The sequence below is a fragment of the Leuresthes tenuis genome, unplaced genomic scaffold, assembly GCF_036924035.1.
Source record: "Leuresthes tenuis unplaced genomic scaffold, fLeuTen1.0.hap1 SCAF_8, whole genome shotgun sequence".
NCBI classification, from domain to species: domain Eukaryota; kingdom Metazoa; phylum Chordata; class Actinopteri; order Atheriniformes; family Atherinopsidae; genus Leuresthes; species Leuresthes tenuis.
Genome location: NW_027325362.1, coordinates 31,192,234 through 31,218,097, shown reverse-complemented (window position 1 = coordinate 31,218,097; position 25,864 = coordinate 31,192,234). Strand labels below are relative to the sequence as shown.

Genomic DNA, 25,864 nt, shown 5'->3' with positions numbered 1-25,864 from the left:
TACTACAACTACATGATCATATCTAGACTGTCAATTTAGATAAATGAAACAACATTACAGAACATTCTGTAGCTTCTTTCTGGAAGGTCATAGTACATGTAAATATAGCCAAATTCACTTCCCAAATGTTGTCTTTAAGTAACTTTAATGTCGATTTTTGTCAGATGATACTGCAGATGTGAAATCAGTATTTACAGTTACAGACTGGAAGTTCCTAAAGCAACTGGAAGCTGACACCTAGTCTTCATGGGCTGCTACTCAGTGACAATTTCTGACATGCTGAGCTGACAAAAACAGAACAATGTAGTTTTCTTTGGCTGTATTGATATATTCTTATTTTTTTTTTTTAAATTTCAGAATAAAAGAGAGAAACACTACATCCTCTTTTATATGACTAATACTCCATCATGGAAAAACCTTAGGCTTGGTTGCTTTTATATAGAGCAATACTTGCTTGACTGACTGTAAAATAAATGTAGCACATGAAAAGTGGGTAGCAGAAGCCAGAGGAAGTTTCTTAAAAAGTAAGGGTGTGCTGAGCAGGATCTTAGGGGGTTAATCAGTGATTGCTAGGAATATGATCGGCCAATAAGGACCACATGGTATATTTGTGATTTACAGAGCAATTTTACTTACTAATGTACTATTTTTCACAGCATTTTATGTTAAGTATTAAATTCTGAGAGGAAAAGGTATGGCAATATGTCCATCATATCACTCTTAAACCACAGCAGTCTGTTCTTGTTGGGAATGGCTTAGAGCGTAAATATTGTTTTTTCTGTGGTAGGAAATAGTTAATTTCTTTTAAAATACAAATTAGAATTAAATTTAAAAAGTGCAACACCAAGTAAAGAATTAATAATTCAAACAATCAAAGAAAATACTTTTTTTATTTCCGCTTTCATTTTAAGTCCTAATGGGCTGCAAATGGTCTGGCAAAAAAAAAAAAATAATAATTATTATCTTGTCAATTCTTTTGTTGTAAAAACTGTATCGTCAGGCGATATCACTTGACAATACCATGTCTGACTGAATCGGTTATTAACTCTTGACGGAAATGTTTATTGAACTTCTGATGACGTATGGACTTTAGTGATGTCATCTGCCGCACGCAGTAATGCAGCTTCATGGAGTGCTATCAGGTGAGTGCAAGCTGATTTACTTTTATGACCTACCTGGATATGACTGCTCACTCTTTCATTTTCTATACCTACAGTATCCATCCATGCTTCCATCCATCTATCCATCCATCTTATATATACGCTTCATCCAATTCAGGATTGCTTGGGGCTGGGGCCTATTCCAGCTGTCATTGGGTGAGAGGCAGGGTATATAGAGTACGTCCAAACATGCAAAAGATATTTGAACCAGGAACCTTCTTCATACAAGGTGAAATTTGAAACCACCACACCACTGTGCAGCCCTGAAAACTCAGTGGCTCAAAAGAAATGATAAACTCCAGGTCTTAGTTGTTGCCCTCAAACGGAGTATCTTTCAGACAGTGCAGCTCTCATCACCATTTAATGATAACAATAACAACAACAAATTTTTTTTCCTCGTAGAAATATTGTGCACATCCACTTTTGTCCTTTAAAGTGAAAACTCAGTAGATTAAAATAATAGCTAGACCTACTTGATTAAACTCTGGGTCTGAGTTGTTAGTTGCCCTCAAACAGGCTTTACTTGACACAGTGCAACATCTCAATTTACAATGATAATAACAAAAAAAGAGGAAAAGTTTGACCATTTGAAAATACATTCATGTATATGCAACATTTTTTGACTATATAATCTTACAAAATTATTTATTTCTAATTAAAATAAATATATTGACAACACAGGTGTGCAATATAATTGTGCCAAAATACACCAATAGTAAAAAAGATAATTTCTTATCTATATTTACAAAATACTGATAAATTCAGTAGATCACAGCTGTTTAGAAAATGTTTGTGGGACATAGCTGCAGTCAAACCTGTCCTTCTATTAGGCTTTGTAAGTTGCTGCCTGTCCAAGTAAAGGGCTATAGCAGACTCCTTGCCCTAAAAGTAGATAGATGTGTGTATTTGGCATCACATCCACCCATTCTTTCATCCTCTCTGTCCCCCTCCTTTTCTTTGTCCCCACCACCCCATATTGTCTGCTGTCCAAATAGAGAGATCTGAAGGAGGTAGGTAGCAAGGTGGCTGGCGCCCCAAATGTAAAGCGTACGCAATCACTCAGATACAAGTGGCACCGCTAAAAATTGCCTTCATATATCAGCTTATGGTTTATGGGCTGTGGCAGAAAGGACGGCAAAAGGTCAGATAGAAAAACATATAGATGTGTCAGAGCCACTGCTTGGGGCGCCAAGCTCTGGGCTGATTGCTGAGGAGATGGGCTGGCTGCTTGGCTGTGAGCGCATTGGTGGGTAAGTGCACACGAGTGTGTGAGATAGACTGGTACACCAGGGCTCGGTTTGATTGGGCCTTAGTGTGTGTGTGAATGTGCATGTATGTATATTTATCATGATGCATGAAAATAAAAAAAGTGGATCTGAGTTTGGGTTAGGATTAGAAGCCTTTGCATACCAAATGTGTAAAAGAAATTAATAAACGTTATGTCGATCATTTTTGCACACTGACTCCGAAGTTTTCATCAGTCATTGAAATGCTCGGAGAGGCATTTTTTCCGCATTAGTTTAGTTCTTTATGAGAGTTGTTTCACTGCTCAAAGTCACTGCACATGCAAACATAATTAGCCATCATTACATCTGACAGATTGATTCTCTTAGTTTCTCAGCACAAAGCCCTTTGTGACTAACAATATTAAGGATAAACAGAAAATAGTATGTAGGTTAGAGATCACAAGACAGCTTAGAGGGTAATGATTTAGTTTTAGGAAGCTAACCTATAACCTTATATTACTCTTGTTTTGTATAACATCAGCTGAAACTGAAGAAAATGTAACCAGTTGCACACATATTCAACAAGCAACAGGGGCCGGGCTAAAGTAGATAGGGAACCAGCAAGAACAAAAAGTGGATATAAATGGATACACATTTTATAGTCAATATAGGTATTTGGACAGACACACGTGCATCTGACCCATTATGCAATCTCTCTGTGCATAGAAACTTTTATCAGACAATGGATTAAAAACATATAGACTTGGTATCCAAAGGCCTTAGAATTTAGAGTTACTTTGTAGTGTTAAATAGATGTAAAGATGTTTGGAGAAAATATTATGTCTTTCAGAAGTACAGATATTCAGTCTGCTGATTTGGTGTCCAGGATTACTGAGAAATCAAATCTATATTACATATGGATGTACACATAGATATTACAAATATATATATAAAAGTTTGGAACTGTTGTAGTTTGTTTCAGTAAGGCAGGTTCTAATTTACATTAAATCTTAAAACCCTATAAAGCAATTACTTTTTTTTTTACAATGCAAAAAATGTTGTAGTGCATCAATAAAAACTAAAACAGGGATGGTAACTTTTTTTCCTACTTAATGTTTTGTAAAAGGCGACGTTCATGTGAGTTTATGGCAAACATTTTTTAATCAAAATGTGAACCTTCTATAATTAATCCTAAAGATGAATTTTTTTAATGTGTCCCATATCATGTATTTTTGATACCAAATTCTTTTCTATCAGAGATAACAGCACATTTTTAATGTTAAAGCACTTTAGAAAAGGTCGGATTGGACAGGGCTCAAATAAAGGTCTGCCAATGGCCCCTCCTACTTCCATACAAATGTTTTGGTTGATGTTGAAAAGGGAAAACAGTTTGACAGTTTTATGTTATGCAAATCATAAATATGCTACCATAAATAAAGGCAATTGTTAGTATGTAATAATTACGGATATAGAAATTATAGAAATTGTCTGCCTTTATTTGTCTAACTGCTATTTTGCACTTTGGACCAGTGTTAATGCCACTTACCATCCCATTCCTTTAAATGAAAATAAGATCTCCAGACGTAGTGTAGAGTTGGAAAATATAGCTATAAGAATCACTGGCAAAGATTTAACTTAAGTAACTTAAATGTCCAGCCTTTTAGATTCAGTTGAAAGGATAACATTCTAAACAATATTATTTCCATAATACATAAGATTAGGATCAGAATAAGCAATAATGGTCGGAGTTGGCACGTGTACATTTTTGCTTTCAGGACTATGACTACCAAAGGAGATAATAACTCAGTCATAACAAGAAAACATGTTTCTGTGTTTTTTTTGTTTTCATATCTCCCTTTGTGTCTATGTGGTATACAAGAGCTAGTTTCCAGACTCTGCAAACATATATAAACACACGCACACACATACACAGGTATATGCTGGATACTGTAACCTCTCGGTCGACCTCCGCTGACAAGACAGATCATTCCATTCATCTATGGGTGAGTGCACTGAGCGGTCCATTCATCTGCGGCTGAGTGGATCAGGCCAACCAGCATTTTTCACACCAAAGGCCCATGATGTATCTGGGACTCTGGAGGAATGTCACTGGCCTGAATGCCCTGATCTGTCATGAGGCCCTGACTGCCACAACACAGTGACAAACAATTATATGCACAGGAGCTTGAAGAAGCTATACTAGAACCCTGCAAGGTTGTCAGTTTAATTGGAACACCTAAGCACAAAGCCACTTGTTCTGAATAAGCAGTAACAATATCTTCATACTTACTGTAACATACAGGTATTGATTAAATACTATTCTTTAACTGTAAATAATATTTATAGCACATATACATTAAAGTACCATTCCATGGTTTTATCAGTCCTGACTTCAATGCATAAAATGTGAAAAATATGAAAATGTATTTTTTAGTGATTAACCCTTTTTGAATATTCCAAAAAAGGGAATAAATATTTCCTTTAAAATCATTTTAAATAACTGCACGTTGAGATTTAGACATTGTGATTTGATATATATGTACAATCACGTCACAAAGAAATGACAACTTCTTTAAATTCCAGTGTTTCATGTATCAGGACGCATTAAAAGGTCATCTGATCCAAATCAGGTCTTCAACTTTACTGTTAACTCAACCACAAATGATAACACATAACATATCAGTCTGTGTATATGCTTTTTAACTGACCTGCTAGAACCCTCCCTTTTATTTTCTTGTCCAGGAATAAGATATAAAAGGATAAGCTTCAGTTAATATATTTGAAAATCAATTTTCTTTGCCCAAACATTTAAGAAATAGAATAAAAATCTTGCTCCTTGTAATTTCTTGGTCAAATAAGGTGTGCAGGTCATATCACTTTTAATTATCACTTTTATGTTTAAATACTCCAACAGAACTGAGATGCAGTAATCCACATATTCTCATTAATATTCTCTTTGTGGCATAATTTGTTGACTGGCTAATTGAAAAGATATACATGAATCTATAGTCCATGAACAGTTGTAAGAGCGACTGAGCAGGAGTCAAACAGTGAAACAATGCTCCTTGCAATGTTATTGGGTGAGTTATGAACTCCTTCTACCTCGGTTAGCAGAAGGAGCACCTGCAACTTCACCCCTGAACAACTCTCACATGCACATTGACCTGGCTGTCACTGGTCTCTGGGAGTGAGAGCAAGATAGAGGTGGTGGTGAGGAGGACAGAGATACTGCTGGGTGGGATTGGTTTCATGCTCCCTCATCTCATCACCACATATAAATGCATTAAAGGAGGATGCACTCATTTTACACACATCATTTTAGAGGCCTTGAGAGCCTTAGTTAGGACTGCACACAGGACTGGACTAATATCAAATGATAATGATTTTAAACTTTTTTTGGTCAGGTGATCTTTCTGCCTCACTTAGTTTAATGTACGTTTCCTCTCAGGATAGTCCTCTCTTTAGGGTATTGAACATAGGTTGCAAAATTATTTACTGGTATATTAGTGCCGAGTTCTTAAAACCATACCTTTGTCTTCAGTATTGACCAGTCGGCTTAAGTTTCTCTAAGTAGGGTTAACCTCTGGGTGCACTTGTAGGGCAGGGCACTGGGTTACAGTCCTTTGTCTCAGTCCTAGCCCACCCCTGGAAACCTTCAAATCAAAACAGTGCAGTTTTGCCCCAACTATCACATCTTCTCATTCTCTACCATTTTCTTACCTTCTCCAGTGGAGTTATGAATCGGAGGCTGTCAATGTTCAAGATTTTTAAATTATTTGTCACAGTGAATCATAGATGGACCACAACAGTTCAATCGCTTAGTCCATTGGTATGATCTGAATTTCTCTAGTGCTTCTCAAGTTTTGTTGGCCACTTATAGTGCTTAACAATACAAGCCACATTCCCTCATTCACATTCATTAAGTGTAAATATATGTATCGTACACAGACTCACACTGATGAATGCATCAAAGGCAATTATGAGGGTTCAGTGTCTTGAGTATCTGCCCTACATATCATTAGATGAAGCTATGGATTGCACCATTTTACTTCTGATTGCTGGATAAGTGTTCTATAGGTATCTATTATATTTTGTGAGGTGCTGAATTGTTGGGTGGACTGACTCAACATTATCATTCTCAGGTTAATTTAAAGGAGAGGAATGAGTATGTACTTGCTAATGTGAGGGCATATGATACCGAAATTCTCCAGAGGGGTTTACACCCTCGACATTTTAGAGGGAGATGGGACAGAGATGGATGGGTGGAGATGGAGTGATGATGGTGGCCAGTCAGGGTAGAGTGTGCAAAGCTGGAATAATGATGCTGATAAAGTGCAGAGTGGGCATTGAGTGGCACAGCTGGCAATGGCTGGCAAAGTTGGCCCAGTTAGCCCAGTTAGCCGGCTGGCTTCCACTGAACCACGCACAGATGCCCAATTACTGCCCTGCTGATGACACCCTTGGGGCATAACTAACACACACACAGACATACATACATTCACACTTTTAAATGTGTATGAACACATGTTACACGCAAAGACATAGATATGACTATATGTTAAAAAAACACACTAAAATAACATTTCTTTCTATATACAACACAAACACATGCATGCAAGTCCAGCTGTGTATAAATTACCCTAAGTCACATACACACATGATCTGTGTTTTACTGAAACCACAAACACAAGTACAAACACGTATAGTGAAGTGACAACTAACTTAAGTTCAAACATCACTAAACGAATAATTTCCACAATACGTCACAACTCACATAAATCTTATGTTGATTAGCCACTAAGTCCCAGCATTCAGTTCACAGACCCTGTGACAGTGCCCCCCCAACACACACACATACACAAACTGCAATTCTCACCTCAGGGCAGAGATGTGCTCTGATGTTTCCGGGGCAGTGGGCAGTCACGAGTGTGTGCCTGACAGCTGTTTGTGTGCATGTCCATGTGTCCGTGTGTGTGGCCATGTGTATGTCTGTTTGTGTGTGTGTTGGCGCTGTGCCCTAATTTGACAGAGCCGGAGTAGTGGTTGATCCCAAGTGCTGTTGATTTGGCTTGATGTTGACCCTACAGGCCTTGTCAGCTCCAACATGCTCCCTGTCTCCTCATGTAGACAAGCACAACACTGAGTGGACACACACACATATACAGACACGACACATGCACGCTAAAACCATACAGAGAAAAAGTAGACATTAACATGTATTTGTTTACTTGTGTATTTCTGAGGGTTTTTTTTTTTTGTTTTTGCCAAACACAGAACTTTTCAAAACTTCCTATTGTTCCAGTTCATTTTATTCTATTTCATTCTATTATACTCACACACCCACTGATGTCAGCACTGGCATTTGAAAATTTATTAGGGAGTTTGTGGGAAATTCTGAACATACACATTGTTACTGACATTTTCTACACACCTACAATAACGTACCATATTTCCTCAGATATATTCCAAGACCTAACGCAAACAGTTTAGTGTATCAGACTCGTAATAGAAGCTAATTGTAGCTTATTACTTGTCATATTTTTCGAAGGGACTTTTTCTAATGCCTCAAAAATAGATCTTGAACCTGTGAATATAAACACAAGCCTCGTTGAATCTGTATGTTCATATGACACTGCTGGCCAAGTGAAGGGCTATCACATAGCAGACTCCTTGCCTTGATGTATGTATTTGGCTTCACATCCATCCTTTCTTTCATTTCCCTCGTCTGTAGTTGTACAGTTGGTGCAGAGCCCTCTTTTAAGCACAATCCTATGTGAGTCATGTGTTGAGCTGGCCAAGGTTTTTAAAATACTGCACCACAAAAAGGCTAGCTGGCAGGTTAATAATCTTCTCAAAACTCAAATAGCAATTTTTCTTTTACTTAATTACTAGCTCAATAAACCATGCGTTTCACAGTCAATTTATGTTTTCTTTTTTAGCATATATTAAATGTTTGATTTTACATCAAAGTTAACAAATGTATTCATGTTGTAGCGGACAGTACATTCAGTGATGAATTGGAATACGTTATTTTCTAGATTCTGCCCCCAAAAATTCCAATGCCTATTAAAAGTCAAATTTCCCAGTTATGATATAAAACATAACACAGTGACCCAACAGTGTTATCATTTTGTTTTGATAAACGTAAGTGTACCACAGAACTACAAATAAAAATATCTTAATAACAAAGCTAAAAACAAGAGTACAGCAAATGCATCCTGATTTGAACTTGAAGGTGGATGAAGACAAATATGAGGAAGCTGGATATCCATTGCTGGTTACTGAATAAGAGCCTCTAACAGAGTCCCGCCAGGGTTGTTTATTCACGAAGAATTGAGTTGGCGTTACCCAAACACATCCGACACCCAAATATATTTCTAATGACTTTGATAATAATGAGATTTATTTAATAAATTGTGCTTTATTGGCTCTTGGAAAAATAAGTAATTTTAATTCAGTTTTTATGTTTGTATATTTTGGGATCAACACTATATATGTGAGACTCCTCTTTGATAAACAAAGGGCCAGAGCTAATTTTCTAACAGAGTAAAGAAGCTTTTAAATAGGCAGGAAAACTTGCTCCATTCTGTATGCCTGACAGTGCAAAGGAACACTTTGTATACTTTGTGCATTTCGCCTTCTTTTCTTTCCATCATTTCTACACTTCCATCTGTCTTTAATTCTCTTCTGGTCTGTTAGAGACACTTATAATGGGCTTTCTCTGGTTTCTCATTTGTGTGCTTCAAACTAAATATTTCTCTTTTTCTTTTTTTGGACCTCTGGAGCAGCGTGTGCATGTTTTTGTGTATCTTTGTGTGCGTGGGTAGATGATTGCGTGTCCATCAGAATGTCCCTGCTGCAACGGATCCTTTGAGGTAAAGGCCAGATTTTAATCCCTGGGTCCATCTAATCTCCTCATATTCACATCTCAGATTAACACACACACAGTGGTCTGATGCCTGTCATCATCAGCCACCATGTGTGAGTGTGTATTTGTGACATGGTGGTTGAGGGTTTTATAGTCATTCTGCCTCTCCTGGCTGAACAAGATTAATTGCTAAAAATTAAGCCTGTCTCAGGCCGGTGACCCGTGGGTCGACTTTTTCCTTTCTATGCTGAAATGTACGTGCGCATACGGACGCAAACACATACACATGCATATCCTGGTGCCATCTGCCTTGGGGCTGCTGGACGTCGATGTCAACATGGTAAGAAGGCTGGGATCACAAATGAGAACAGCATGTACTATGTGTTTTAACATCAAAGGTGAGTGGGGGCACTCAGAAAACACACACGCACACACGCAAGCTGTCCATACACGAAATGGGGATAGGATGCATGGTCACTCTCTGTCTCTCTCTCTTTCTCTGTTTGTGTGTGTATGAGTGCGTGTGCGCTTTGCTCCACCAGATGCAACCAAAGAGGGCAGTGAAGCGGTGAGGTTTCTCCGCCAGGCCACATGAATGCAGACATAAACACACTGACTAATGAAACTCAGGCCTGGAAAGTGTGTATCCCTGTGTGTTTATGAGCGAGAGTGTGTGTGTTCTCTAAGTAGCTCCATCTGGATAGAGGTGGCACCAGAGATGTTTACTGGAGGCTTTAGCCCATCAACTTATTGTCAACAGTTCAAGGCATTGTCAGCGCCCACACTGCATATGTGTGTGTGTCTGAAGCAGACAGCAAAAGAGAGTGCGTCTGGAGGGGTTTGCAGCTTGGGGCAAGGAGAGAGCAGAGAAAAGAAAAACAGAAAAAGTTTGGAATATCTGAAATCTAAAACTGACCTTCAAGATGCCAAAATCTGGCATCAGGTGGCTGAAAGTGAAAGAAATTGAAGGACTGGGTGCTCTGATAAGATATTAGTATGTTTAATTGACAGGTCTAATTATGAACGAGCAATAGTAACCGACTCTAATACACATGTTTATACAGCACTCCACTTACAGGCTTTAGTGCAGCACAGGTTGTCATCCAACTAAGTGCTTATACAGATGGTTAGTTTTACGTTTCTTATGGAGCACTCATCACTGACATGATCAGAGTCTGAATTTGTTATTTTCTGTGCAGAGTGATGTCCCATCTTTTTACTCTTTATCCCTAAAGTTTCCTTGTCACAAGACGAGCAATCACAGATAGTGTTACAATTGTGCTTTAGGCTTAAGCTTGAAAGCTTGGCTAAAGTTTATCCACTCATTTTTATAAAAGCAAAACCACTTGAGGTCAGTGAAACAGTGTCTTACAAAGTTAACACAGAATGTCAGCAACACTATATAAAACTCTTTTAATAAAGAAAGACTTTATTAATTGGAAAAAAAGCAAATTCCCTTCCAGTTGGGTGCCGTCACTCAAGAAGAGTAGTGATTTTAAATTGAGAAAAATAATCCAGAAAACCCAAAAGAAGTATGATTTATCTTCCTATTCTTAATTTCAATGTGGGCTTCAGTGACTCAATGTACATAAATACATTAAGGACACTTTGCTGCATTTTGTTCAGTTCCCACAGACTTAACTAGTTTATGATCATAGTTCATTTAAAAATCTGAATTAAGTTCACAGACCCGAAATGAACCAGTTCATGTTTATTACCCTTTTATGGTCTTCCCTGAATCGTCCTCCTCATTTGGTACATAGTATTATGGAGTACAGTGAAGTATGGGGGGGAAAATGGGAACATGGCCATCTGAGCAGATGCATCAAATTTCTCCATTTATCTATTTTATTCCTAAACATCAAGATACTAAAAACCAAACGGTGACTTACTATAAAGTTTTTAGTGCATAGCCTATTTCACTAGATCCTTTTCGCACACCAGTGAAAGACTCATTTTGTTGCGGTGCTCTTATTGACACATTTACACCAACATTGTCACACAACACATGATACTAAGTCTTTGCTGAAAAAAAAAAAACTGTTGAGCTGAGAAAACTGCCATTTTCTCATGTTTCCTGTTTGTCTCCTTTTAATTTTTTTCTTCCTGGTGTTCTTTTGTTATGATCTTTCAATCGAGAATATAATGTGTGACTTATAGGTGATGAATGTTAAAAAAAAACTAATATGTAGTTAAAGACTGGAAAACCAAATTAAGTTACAGATAAAATATAACATTTTGGTGTAAAGAAACCCAGAGCAAATTCTTCTAAATAACTTGTCACAGGAATACATATATTTGGATAATATAAACATCAAAGTAGAAACAGAATCTTTCTGACTTTTGATCTCCCACAAGCTCCTCATATAATTTTTTAATGTTACTTATATAAAATATAATTATATAGTTTTTTTATTGTTTTGAAAAAAAAAAAATGTTGGTTGCTATCCAAATGGGATCTTCTAAAAACATCTGAAACCCAACTCCAAAATAACTTTAAAACATTTTACCCACTCAGTGATGAACACCACATGATCAGAGCTTTTAGTAAGGAGATAACAGTCCATTTAACCAGGATTATTACAATACACCCCTGATGACCCATTCATACTTAATATATGACCTTTGCAGGCCTTTGTTTCCAGGAATCAAGACGATCCAAGAATCCAGGATATTTATCTCAGATTTAAAGTGTCCACTCATACAATGCACTGTAAATATTAAACATATATTTAAAGCTCTGCTTTAGTATCTATCACAATCATAAACTATATCGACATTATTTAACTTCAAATAATGTGTTTGAGGTTTATTGCTATTGTTATTTAGATGTCATGGCTCATGAGGCATTTGTGCTACTGTATGGCAATGGGTACAAAGATTTATCCCAGTACCTTACACTGTGAAACAGGTGACAAATATGGGACAAGACAGGGACTAACTTTTCCATCATCATTTGCAAACAATGTAAATACATAATCAAAGAAAAATGGAAGGGAGCTAAAATGAAAAGATGACACAGCATATCGTCACATTAGATTTTAGGCTGCACTAGTAGCTGTTTTCTCTCTGAGTGAGTGCCATTCACCTCCACTGTATATGTGCATGGGCCGCAGCTGCAGTGCCCTTCACACGTACACACACACACACACACACACACACACACACACACACACACACACACCCTCCCCAGTGTCCCTCTGCCCTGGGTATTAACTTCCCTCTTTGCAGCAGCTGGAGTCACATTGTGTGTACCTGAAGGCATTACACATGTGCATATTCACACATGCATTCACATGCACAAATACAAGTTCCTCCAGTTTACTGACTCTTGGAATCTAAAGGAGCTGTTCTTGGACCTGCATGACTCACCTCACAGGGAACTATTTCAGAATATAGCTGCCTTTCTCTGTACTAAATGTGCTGGAAATTAGAACAAGCCTCGTTGCTGTTAACACAGAGGTTGTCCATGTCCATTACAACCTCAGGCCAATCACAAGGGCTGTACTGGTTTGCTCGGTTTCTTTTCCTGCTGTTTGTCTGTGTCCTGCATTTGGATAGTTTTTACCGTTCTTAAAATTTTACAGAAACACAGAAACTTAAAATTCTGTACACTTTAACTACATTCATGGTTCTATGTGATTTTGGGACAAACAAAGGACTTTTGAGAGCAAATTTATACTGTTTGCATCCCAAAAAAAAAAAAAAAAAAAAAAAAAAAAAAGGACATTCAGATTGGATTTGATCGACTCAGAGCTGTCTGAAAGTAACTTGCAGTGGTTATCATAATTTCCCACACTTTGACTCTACGACGAATAGAGCTCAGTTAAGAGTTAAGGAAATCTATAGACAGTTGTGCATAGACAGTTATCATAGCAAAAAGTATTCACCATACTGATATTGTTGCTATACCAATAGAAAACTTTATTATTGAATTATCGTCTATATATTGTTATTACTCAAATATGTTTTTCCTTTGAGTTTTTGTCTCTTTTTTTGGGCTGGGGGAAATAATATCACAATTGTTTATCAAATCATGATATTATCAGATGTGTTTTTACCACCAAGATATTGATAGTTCAGTCTTTTCATATCATATCAATAACAATATATCATGACACCCCAAACAAGAAATGTGATTAATTACCTCCACACATTCTAATCAAACAATAGTTGTGCAAATCTCTATTTCTGACTTTAACTTGACTTGAAAATGCAGAGAACAAGGACAGTGTTTTCATGGCCGATTATATGAGAGAATTGTATTCATAAATACAATCTCTTTTTTTTTACAATTTATTGTGATATTGTGTGTCTTCACTCAGTTTGTTTCATTACATTTGATGGGTGCATTTTGTATGTGTGTGATCTGGGCTGCCCTCTACAAATAGGATGGCAATGTGTACATAGACACGTGCACACATAGATCACAGCAGCAGTGACCGAACAAACCCCGGGCTGAGAGTGTGTTGTGCATACCAGTTTTAGCCACTGAAATAAAGACGTCTGGATTTCATCCCCTCCTCTTTCTCCCTCTCTCTCTCTCTCTCTCCTCCTCGGATATTGATCGAGCTGAGCGCTTTGAGTACAAAGAGTTAAGGCCTGAAAGGCGAAACAGCCGCGATTTCAGAGAAGTCATGAAAGTTTAAAATGCCTTCTCTTTCAGCTGGGTCCAGTGAGACATGTTTGCTGAGCGAGTGACCCCCGGGCGCATTTGGAGATCCAATGGTTGAACCTTGCTCATCCCACATTGAACCAGTCAATACCTATTATTAGCTACTGCCTGCCCTCTGCTACAGGGCCCGATGAGCCAGAGAGAGAGAGAAAATACCTTCTGAAGGCCTACAAGTGGAAAGATATGTGTGTTTGGTCGATGGAGGGTGTACTTGTGAGCATGTGTAACTCTAGCTATGGTAGGTATTTGGAAGCATTTTCAGTCTATTATAATGTATGTGTTCATTCAGGTTTGTTGGATGTACAAATATAAATAATGTGTGCACATGATTATTTGTATGATGGGGGGCCTGGTGTGTACTTCAGTTTTATGTAGTAGAATGTTGCCAATCACAAAATTGTGTTGAGACTTCACAGATTGTGTATGTGGGTATCCTTGCAATTTTGTGCTATTGTACTGTATGCATGATGTTTATGTTGTGTATATTTATTCCCACTGTAGGAGTGCAGTGCAGGCATGTTAATTTTGTCTACATTATATGTTGTAAGAAGGCACCGATGTATGTGATCTCTAAATGAGTGCCTACCACAACTACAGGTAATCTTAGTTGTGTGTGTGTGTGTATATATTAAGCACCAGTGATAAGAAATGTATCTATTAGAGAGTTAACTAATGAAGGAGAACTGCTCTCTGTGACAGATATTGGCCACAAAGGGCTACTTTATTTCTAATAGGAAACACACAAGCTTATTGCTTTGAATTACTGACCTAATTACATAAACATGTAATCACTACACTTCCTTAACAAAGCTACAGCTATAAAAAGAAACACAGACACAAAGTACAATTTGTAAAACGGCAATGAACTATTGTGTAAATTGCATTTTTATACAAATTAAAATCAATAGTTAACAAGTTGGCAAGCACTTTAAATGTTTCGGGACACATGATGTGTTTCTAATCATTGTCCAATTGCCAACTAAAGGGCATTTCAAGCAAAATGTAAAACTCATCAACAATGTGTAAGACGCTCTGACGGTGTATATTTGACGTTCCTCTGAATCTTTTGCCTTGAGCAATAATGCTAAAAAGGTTGGGAACTTGGATAGTTAAAAAATAAATACATAAGTACACAAATTTACATACAGCTTTGCTTGATAGATGTCAAAAATAATTGCTGCATAATTTCAAACTATGTAAGCCAGAACACAGTCATTTTATGTTGATATTGGGATGGTAAGAAGATGATGGTTCAACCTTTTATGTGTTGAAAAAGTATTTTTTTGCAAGATGGTGAGAATAAAAAAAAAAAAAAAACTTAATTATGCAGATATTTAAAAAACCCTACACTTTTAAAATAACTTACTCTTTAAGGGATATATATATATATATATATATATATATATATCCCCCTTTTTATTTTTTGCTGCTATCCAGTTACATTTCAAATACAGAGATGCTGAATCCAGCACTAACAGAAATGGACTATTTACATACTTAGATATAAATATAGATATACATATGAAAAAGAAGAGTTTGAGCAGAAACATTCAAAAACAAAAATGTTCTGATATAATTTAGATAAATACATACATATTTCAGATTCTGCACTATTACACTATGTCAGCACCTTTGTAGTAAAGGTCAGATTTTCTTGAGTTGTGTCCACCCACTGAAGAAGAATTGAAATGACACAAATTATATTTCTATCAAGAACGGTGAAGGAGGTAGGACCCAGATTCAGTCTTTCAAAGTCAAAAAAGATTTATTTCCAAAATTTCAAAAACAGGGAGCAAGGCAAAAACATAACGTGCAGCTGAGCCCTATAATCAAAAATACTTTGAAATATGAAAAACAAAGAAAGGCTATGAAAACAAGACTGTGAATAAATACTATGAGCAAGGACTATGAGGCAGGAAACCAGACTTAACTTTCAGTGGCATGACATAAAGGGTTGGTGAGGATTCTGCAATGAATGAGAGAAAACCAGGAGACTAAATGCTGTGGAGGGAGTGATTACTGAGTACGTGCAGCTTATGACAAGGAAACAGGTGACGTGAGTGAAGCTGATGGCAGGGGAGAAACATGACAAGAACTGAATCTAAAAACATGACAGAAAACCTGAAAACATGACAAATGACCTGAAAACAAGAGTTAACAAAACATGAGATGTGACAATTTCAAGTAAATATCTAGGCTATGCCTCAAGTGTCCAGCAGATAATAGTTAGATAATAGTACGTAAATAGTAGTAAAATAATAGTAGAATCAGAACGGAAAGCCTCAGAAGTGAGATTGTCTGAAGGGCTTTCTTTCTAACCTTGAACCATGGCTAGATTGAAGATTTTGAAAGGGATAATACATGGCCCTTGCCCATTGGATTGATTTTATTTTAATTGATATGGCTTGGCTCAAGCAAACTAAAACACACTGCACTTTCTTTCTTTTCTGATAAAATTATACTCCATTTAATAACCCCATTTCCAAAAAATATTACTTTAATAAACTTTAATTTGGTAATTTGACACAAATCCAAGGCATCAAGAGACCAACTCAGAAAATATAGACTAATCAAAAATTGGATGCCATAAACATACTGGAAAAAATAGGAGAGGGAAAGAAATCCAGAAAAATTCATAAAATGTAAAAGTAACAGCAATTTAGAAGACTAAAATCAGTATATAAACTTGTGACAGGTGAAGGTGTCAGGATTCGGTATAAAGGGAGCATCAACAAGGCTTAGTCTCTCCCAGCAAGGATAGGTTGTGTCTCTCTACTATGATTGTAGAAAATAGTTACAATGCAAAGTTGTAAAGAAATTACCCATTTGAACATCTACAGTGCACGATGTTAGGGTGTCTGGGGAATCCCAAGGGTGTAAATGCCAAGGACGGAAACCACTGTTGGGTGCACATGAAAGTGCCATGTACATCGTAGAGTATAGTTTCACACAAGTCTTTCATTCTTAGCTGACCTAACATAAGCTATGTGTGCAAAACCTCTGAACCAAGCTACTCTGTGCAGTAGATACTCTAAAGACATAAAGTTTTTGTGTTCAGTTTTCTATCTGTTGTGATTTTCAGCTGATCCCACTTATGCTGTGAAGCTGTGCATTGGAAATTCAAGAAAAATAATTTCAGATGATGCATTTATAATATTGATCAAATCAAACGGAAATCTTTTTCCTTTCTCTGAACTACTAGTCTCCTCTTAAGTCTGAACCTCCCCTATAGAATGAAGTGACGTTTAGCAGCAGCAGCGACAATGTGTGAGCTGAATTAGCTGAGTTTGCCCTCTCAGGATAATTTTCAGCAGTTAGCTTTAAGGGCAGCAATTACAATACATCAGATGCATCTGAGGACAACTCATGCACGCTTGCACAAACGAGCTGTGTACACACCCAATATGTCACATCTCGACATACTTGCCGTTCAGTGTGTTGACATAACACTACCTGGAGCAAGAGCCCGTTATAATGGATTAGGAAAGTCTCACTATACCTCCCCCTCCTACACACAAACACAGGCTCAGCGAACACATGGACACACTTCCTATCTAATTGCCTAGGACTGAGTGAACCTCTGAACCCCCTGTCTCCTCCTAGCACTACCACCCTCCTATAGCCCCCTCTGGCCTGTTTGCAGCTTCAGGGGCCTGTCCGTTAGCCATGTCCATTTGGCTCTGTTCATAAAACAGGCAGATGATGTGGGCAGGCAAGGACCTTAGTCTTGTAGGCCTTGAGGACAGAAAGACAGAACACTCAGCATATGCTCCCTAAGTACTGAGCTGCAGGATGGGTGAGAGGATGGGAGCAAGGGTTCAAACAGGGCAATTATTTTTATTTAATTTGCTGTCTTTTCGATTGGCAGAAATGCCTTAACGTGGAGAATGGAATAACATTTGTCCAGTGCAACGTATCACAGCATTTGCAGATTTCCAGTGTCCCATTCAATGTGTGTTTACTGTGTTTGTATGTAGGTTCAATTGTGCATGCTTACTTGAGTTGCGACAGTTTATTCATTTTTTTTAACAAGATTTCACCACTGCCCCCAAAAATGATAATTTATAATACATCCATTGCATCATGGACATTAAGCCTTTATGGTCCACCACTGCAGTTCAAGACCAAGTTACAAGTGTTTCTTCACCTCATTGCTTTCATTAATACATTTTTTATCTTTCTTTTAAGAAAACATATCTTGAATTTGGTGACAGCAAAATATCTCAGAATTTGAGACAGGTACATGTTTATCAATCTGTTGCATCCTCTTTTCATTTAGCAAAAGTCCATAAACATCTTGGAACCGAGACTTTTCGGGAGAGAAATGTTGTCATAGTCTTGCCTGATACAGGATTTAACCTGCTCAATAGTTCTGAGCAAGAGTCCTCTACTATAACGCCATACTGTTGTAATATTTGCAGTATGGATTCTACTTTGTCATGCTAAAATGTGCAAGATCTTTCCTGAAAAAGATGTCCTCTGGATGGGGGCATGTGTTGCTTTAAACATGTATATACCTTTCAGCAATGATGATGCCTTTCCAGATGTGTAAGTTGCCAGTTTAGTTGGTACTAATGCAACTTCGTACCATCAGAGAGACTTTTGAACTCTCTTCTTTAGGCTGGAGGACATGACATGAGTTCCAAAAACAATTTCAAAATTTAATTATTATTTTCCTCCGCGTTTCTGTCAGCACTTCTGGATCATATTCACATATGGCTTCTTCTTCGAATGAGAGAGCCTTAACCTGCATTTTTGGATGACACAGTGAACTGTGAACTCATGTTCAAAGATCACAGGTAACCAATGAGGATTTTTTTTCTAATTTCCCTTGCACAGATATGTCTCCAGATTCTCTAAATCTTTTGATGATACTATGTACTATAGATGATGGCATTTAAAAGTCTTTGCAACTGTATGTTGCGAAACATTAGTCTGAAACTGCAGCACAATTTTTAAATGCTGTTTTATGCAGATTGCTGAACCTCTGTCTGTGTCTGTCTTAAGTTCTAAAATATTCTGCATGTCGACAGTGCTCCTTTTATACCCAATCCTGTAGCTGAGCTGTTGCAAATTAACTTATTTAGTTGCAGCATGTTCCCCCAGCTGTTTCTTTTTTTCTCAGCCTTTTGTTGACCCTGCCCTAACCTTTTGGAGATGTGTTGCTCAAATTCAAAACAATCTAATGTTCTTTATGAAATCGTAAAATGTCTCCCTTTCAACATTTGATGTTTTCTATGTTGTGAGTAAAATTTTGATTTCTAACAATTTTTTTTTGCAAATTACTGCAATGTTTTATTTACATTTTACAGTGTCACAATGGTTTTGGAATAAGGGTGTACATTTTATGTCTGAAATACCTAAATACAAACAAATAATAAAAAAACCTGAAATAAATGCTTCAGGTAACTGTAGTGTCATGTCCTATAGCTTTTCTACCAGACTTTGAAAGAACATCAGTTTACTTAATTTGTTTTATAAGCAGTTGCTACTTTTTATTTGGAATTGATCAAGAGATTTTTGGTGTATTTTTCACCTAAATGACTGCACAGAGCTGTAATAAGAGAGTCAGTGTTTCTGAAGGGAAGAAAGGCTATGTGGAGCTCTGACTCTTTCGCTGAGATCTTCCAGGCAGGGCCTGAAGAGGCTTCCAGGCAGCACTTTGTGTCACCATCACTTGACATCACGCAGGGGCCCTTCTGTCTCCTCCCCGCCCTCTGGAGGGGAACAACAAGTGGAGAAAAAAAGAAGTAAGAGTTTGCGTGCATTATTATGTTGCTATCACATAGTCACAAAATGGAAAAGTTAGAGGCAAGCAGCTTTAAAAAGTAGAAAGAATGAGTGAAGCAAAAGGAGAACACCATCAGGGATGCTGATAAAACTGGGAATACAAGCAGCAGTGCCAAAATAGAGGTATGGGAGGAAAGATGATATGTATGAAACAGTGAAATAGTGCCACTACTTACGTTTCATATTTAAGACAATTCTAACCTGTATACAACCAAGAAATACATATTGACTACTGAGAAGTTAAAGTGTGGTAATATCTTACAACCCATGGGATTTTCTAACACATCTTGGGTCCTTTAAGAATTCTAACACAAACACTTTTTAGAGGTATCCAAGCATACATACATGCTTATAGCCTAGCCATGTGCCCCAACAAGATTCCTCTAAGTGTACTTCTGTGTGATGCTCAAGTTTGGACAAAACATGATCAGGTGTATACATCATTGTAGTCCCAAAAAATGTACACAAAGAACAGCTGAGGGCTATGAACAGAAAAATTGATGTGATGATGAAAAGTCAAGGCATCAACAAAGGTACTGCAGTTTCTTTTGTCCAGATTTTGAAAGATTTTATTCATTTTGTTGTCTTAGTGGGATCATTCTATATGTTTCAAAGTACAACACACCAACGAGCACACACAAATTCTCTTAACTATGGTCCTGCGGGTGTGTCCTGCCAGGCGAGGCAGAGATGTCGCTCCTTCTCTCTCTCTCTGGTGTAAGTGTGTCCAGTCCTCCAGGGGGTATCCCATCCCTCTTAATCCTATTAGTGGTGGAACTCACGGCTTGGCGGTCTGCTCCTCTGGACCTGTCCACAGTCATTATCCTGACCTCCACTCTACTGCAACTCCATCTCTCCACATTTCTAACAGTATCTCTACCTCCTGCTTTGTTTTCTTTTGTCTTTTTTACTCACTCACCCGAGTAATTTAATCTGTACTGTGCTCTTAATGATTATCATATCTGTATAAAAAAGAAAGATTTGAGTTTTGTTTTTTTTTTAAGTTTGAAGGCCAGTCTGTTGAAGGAGGAGAAAATACTTTTTGATTGCCATGCTTTTCCATGGTAATTCTGTCCAGTGGGTGAACCCACCATAAGAAAACAATGAACAGATGTTTGTTTTACCAGAAAGCTCTCACTTGTGGAACGGCCTAAATCCCCTGCTCCCTCAGCCACATCCACATATGTTGATTATTTATAAACTAATTGGTCTAACATTTTAGAATTTAATCGTTATCAGGGTTAGACCAATTACTTTCCAAATAATGTGGCTGTAGATTTTGATGGTGTTTTAGGTTGAGCTAAATGTTGTACTTGTACAAACATTTGTTGTACAAAAATTTGCCATTGTTATTGAGTTGAAGTTCATTCTCATGTTAAAATTTAAAAAAAAGGAACAAAAAAAGGATAAAAGGTACCCCTCTGAGCTGATATTGTGGCTGAAGATAGTTCATGAGGTTTTACAAAAACCCTTGCAATCTAGTTCAGCTGTCAGCACACTCTAACTGTAGACAAGCAGGGAGGGATTCTGTAATTCCCATAATACATGCAATAGTGATACAAACAAAACTTTAAGCCTCACTTGCTTTTTGCAATGTGTGGTCTACAGAAGTTTCCGCAGCCTAATTTCTGCATCACACCCTGCTTCCTGTCTGCTACTCCAAGAGGTTCCACAGGAACACCTCACTGGCATTTTCACCAGTGACAGTGCACCCCCAGCAGAAATTCTTATGCCAATAAAAAACACAGGAATAACAATGTAAGAAGTCTGGACAGAATTGTTTGCACTCTCTCTTGAAAATCTCCAATGCTAATGAGTGAACATGACAAAACTGATGCTTGGTCAGGAGCCTGCTGCATCGGATTTGAATGCATAGGGTATCTCTAAAGTATCACTTTTGGACAGGTATGGTTTCCCAAACTGTTAATTTCACAGTCATTGCCTCGACAATATGGAAAATGTCAGCAAAGTACTTTTAATGGGTAAAAGAAAAACAGAAATGTCAAGATTGGACTCAAACGTGATTTTCATGTTTGCAAAGGTTTAGGTTTACTGAAAAAGCGTGGGAAAATATTGTTTTGTTAATCTTCATCTCGAGGTAAAAATATGGGATTTTAAGATCCAACTTTTCCGTTGAAGTATAGTCTGCCTTTAACAGTAAAGATAGAGAAGGGAGCAGAAGTATTCACAATGCCCATAGAAAAAGTGCTAAAGCCAGTGTCTTTTTGTGTTTTTGCAGTCACTTTTATTTTGAAAATCTCTATGATAAAATCACTACTTTTCATGTAGTTATAATTTGGATATGTCGGGCAGAAACTCAGAATAGTCCAGTTTTTAGAACATATCATCTGAACACACCATCAAAGTTGTACGCTTCCTGTAAGCTGCGTCTTAGACATTATCTGTAAATAGGAGCACTGTTTCTGGCATAAATCTGTTCCATCTTGCAAAAGTCCTTTTCTGCCAGAAAAAGTGCTATGTGGGCACATATCTGAAGAATCACACCAAGCAGAATTGTATTTTGTCCCTTCTAAGCATGTGACTTTCATCCACCTCCCATTGTGCTGAATTGAATAAATGAATAAAAAATATTCTATTTATTCTAAATGGACATTATAACATTGCAGTATTTTTTAATTAGTAATTGGCTTTTAACACTACCACTAGCAGTTGTTGTGTAAGGCTATTTCTGTTGGTAGGAATGACTTACTGTAATCTTCTTTGTTGCAGCAGAGTTGATGAAGCCTCGGACTGAACACACTCTATTGTTTCATCACGGCGTTGTGTAGAGGTGTGTGCTGTGTATTGTCCCTGATGTTCATGAACTATTTCATTGCGTCTGGCTTTAATGTTGGAGCCCCAAAAGATAGCCTGAAAGCAGTTTTTATTCTGCACCACAAACTTATAGAATAAATGCAACATTTTGGTGCAGACACTGAAAGACCTAAATTTCCTCTATAAGTACAGTTTGCTCGATCCTTAGTGATTAATTTTTAGTCAAGTCTGTTGTTCAGGTAAATTCCCTGGTATCTCTGTCCACCACCTCTTCCTCTTCTCCAATGTTCAAAGCTGTGTTTGGCTTACATCTGGTCCTCCAAAAATAAAAGATCATTTATTTTATTTCCCTCATGTTCAAAATTAAGTGATTGTTCCTACAACATGCTACAAAGAGATTGGCTAGTTTCCTGCAATCAACCACTCATCAGCAAAAAAAGGGAAAAAAGTAAAGTGAGTATCACTGCTCATTTTGTTACAATGTTACAATATACTGCAATGAGAGGAGCAGCAGGGTTCTGATGCTAAATGACCTTTGAGAGCTTCTTATACTATTGTACAATTAAAATTCAACAATTGTTAAATTGCAAAGCATCTGAGATATGTGTAACACTGTGGTCACACACCTTTTTTCTGCAACTAAGGCATTAACTGGTGCTGAAAGTGGCCAACAGTTTGGAAGTACTTACTTTAAGTCTGTGTGTGGTTGGAGGTCCTTTCCTGTCACTTTAATGTTCTTACCTGCTGGAGAAGGTGATGATCGGTCCCCTGTGCTCTACTCTGAGCTCGGTGGATGACAATATCTAACAGAGCTGATAAACACAGACGCCCCACAACCCAGTTGGCCTCGGTCCTGACAGTGACTGAACTGGCCTCAAATCGCCTTTGACAGGAAGCTGTGTCAACACACACAAATATGCACACACACAACACCATATGTGCTCAAAAACATCCAACTCCTGCTACTGCATACACAATGACAGGTTAAGCCTGGGTTAAGTATGAAGCAAGTTTAAAATGAAAGGTGCATCCTGGGACAACAAGCAAACACCTGTCACTTTTCACTCAAATAGGCACACAGCATGTCCAAACCTATTCTAGCAGAGGTGAGCTGACATCACCTCAAAGACATAAATGTCACTTCATCTGCAGATGCATAGGGGTGATTTGTTGCAAACGCCATCATGTATGAGGTGGTCATAGCATCCGGTCTGTAACTGACCAATCTCACCTGCACAGATGCTCAAATACAACCCCAAGGAGAAACTAATATCTTGGAACATGTCATGACAGAGCATAACAACTGAACAATGCTGCCTTGGGTGAAAGGTGTATAAGACCTGTCAGGATGAGGACAAGAAGGTGAAGTGACAGTTGATGAAAAAATATGCAAGTTAATATGATCAAGCTTACATGATGGTGAATTATATTTCAACCACTTAATACTGAAAAGTTCTATTTCAACTAATTTGAAGGCCGCTGCCTACCGCAGGTAAAGTAAATACTTACTGGTACATCACACAAGCCCACTTGAAAAACCCCGAACTATCCTTTTAATTCCCTTTTAATAAATAAATAAATAAATAAAAATACTCTCAGCCCTAAAAAACAGCAAAGGTTAGATACTGTGTTATAAAACAGTGGCACATTACAGTTATCTCCCCTATTTACTTAACTCAAAAAATGGATCAGTGACTTGTATTTTCAACGCCTTATAGTAGTAAGGATTTGAATATGACAAATAGACAAGATGCCAAACAACAAACTCTTTGTAGTCCATTACAGTATTAGAAAAATAAGGAGCCACATCTATGCATTACAAAGATGTGACTTAACTTTTTTCTCATTAGACTATTGCAGAAACTCATTTAAACAAAACTCAATGTTTCCCTTTTAACATTGCTCTAATTTTATACCATGCAGTTAAAAAGAGTGTTCCTCTGAAGTCTGCTATCTACGACAGCCTGGAGAGGATGTGTTTTAATTTTCTCTCACCTCGTCATCTCCGTATGCTCTGTAGGAAGTGGGGACCTAAGTCGTTTGTTTTATGTGGCGCAAGTGTTTGTTGAGAGATCAAGAGCCAAATGAGCACAAGGTGAACAGGATCCCTGTGAAAACCTCTTGCCAACTTTAATGGAACAGTCCCCTGCTGAGTACTAAGGAAATCTGCAGCACACACGCGCGTGCACACCATGAATCAAGACATTTATCTTCAGTGAAAAGAAGGGAGAATTAAAGAAAAGGATGTGGGTATATGCATACACACACTGAGCGTTGGTTTGCTTAAAAGCCACTCAGATAAATAGTTAAAAAAAGTTGTCACTGTATGAATGGTATCAAATGATTTTTTGTATATCAAGATGTAAATCTTTTCCAACTGCAATCAAGCCGTTATGTATTAGGTATTAAAGCATTTTAATACAACTCAAATCAGAAAAAGCTGAGGTGCTATGAAAAATGCTTTGTATTGATTACTTTGTAATCAATGTAAAACAAATACAGTTTATGTTTTTTCTTGCAAATGTCATTTGATTTGTTCATATATGTCCATTTTAACAATTCAGGCCACCAACACATTCCAAAAAATGTTGAGCCAGTACAACTTTTACCAAGGTTGCCAAGATGGACCAATCAACCTGCAAACATGTCTTAAAGTGTGCAACGGTACAGGGTTATTGTCACATTTTATACGCAGTCTGTATTGGGGAAAGGTCCATTCAGCATTCAGACCAGTACCTGTGCCCTCTTCTTCCTCAGCCATGCTTTTGTAATAAGTGCACAGTGTGGTTTTATATGTCTTGTTGAAAAATGCATGGAAGTCAGTGGAAAAGCAATCATTTTGAAGCATATATATTTTTCTATATTAATGTTGTCATCACAAAAATGTAAATGAGCTTAGCTAAGGGCACTGATATAACCTCATGCCATAGCCTGGCTTAAGGACTTCCAAAAAAGTCCATGAGTATCGATTGGTCTGACGACAATATACGTTTCCACTATGAGATGATCTATATCAGAGGCCTCTGAGCCCACCTCTGGACAAGGTTAAAATAATGCTTTGTTTTTGCACAGTGAAGTTTTAAGTGGCATTTGTGATTCCAACTCCATATTGTAGTGCTTGTCAAAGGTGTCCCACTGTAATTCCTGTAGACAGAATTTATGGAGAATACTCCCCCCAAATACATCCCCATGGGACTTTTGTTCATGCAGGATGTAACAGCTGATAGTCATTTGTATGATATGCTACAATATGTGTCCTATAGTGGTCATAAAAGCAACTGTATTAGAACTGTAAATTTTCATTCATGAAGACAAGACCAAATGTATTTTAGTCCTTACCATGATCACTTTCTAACCCCAGACAAGTAGT

The 25,864-nt window shown here is 37.6% G+C and overlaps 1 protein-coding gene across 2 annotated transcripts in view; it reads right to left on the bottom strand.

Annotated features, from left to right (window-relative positions):
• The window catches only part of LOC140313410 (uncharacterized), a 435,793-nt gene extending 411,812 nt beyond the window's left edge, over positions 1 to 23,981 (bottom strand). Inside the window, exons 1-3 of one of the 2 annotated variants that reach the window (XR_011917040.1) lie at positions 23,236 to 23,981; positions 21,301 to 21,445; positions 19,408 to 19,646 (exon numbers count right to left, since the gene is read on the bottom strand). Coding sequence is in view for 1 of the 2 variants with exons in the window: in XM_072391504.1 (XP_072247605.1) it covers positions 21,301 to 21,353 (53 nt within the window). In the remaining variant the exon portion in view is untranslated. Of the gene's footprint in view, positions 1 to 19,407; positions 19,647 to 21,300; positions 21,446 to 23,183 lie in introns of those variants that run through there. The other variant, XM_072391504.1, reaches the window with a different exon arrangement.
• Between the last annotated feature and the right edge of the window lie 1,883 nt (positions 23,982 to 25,864).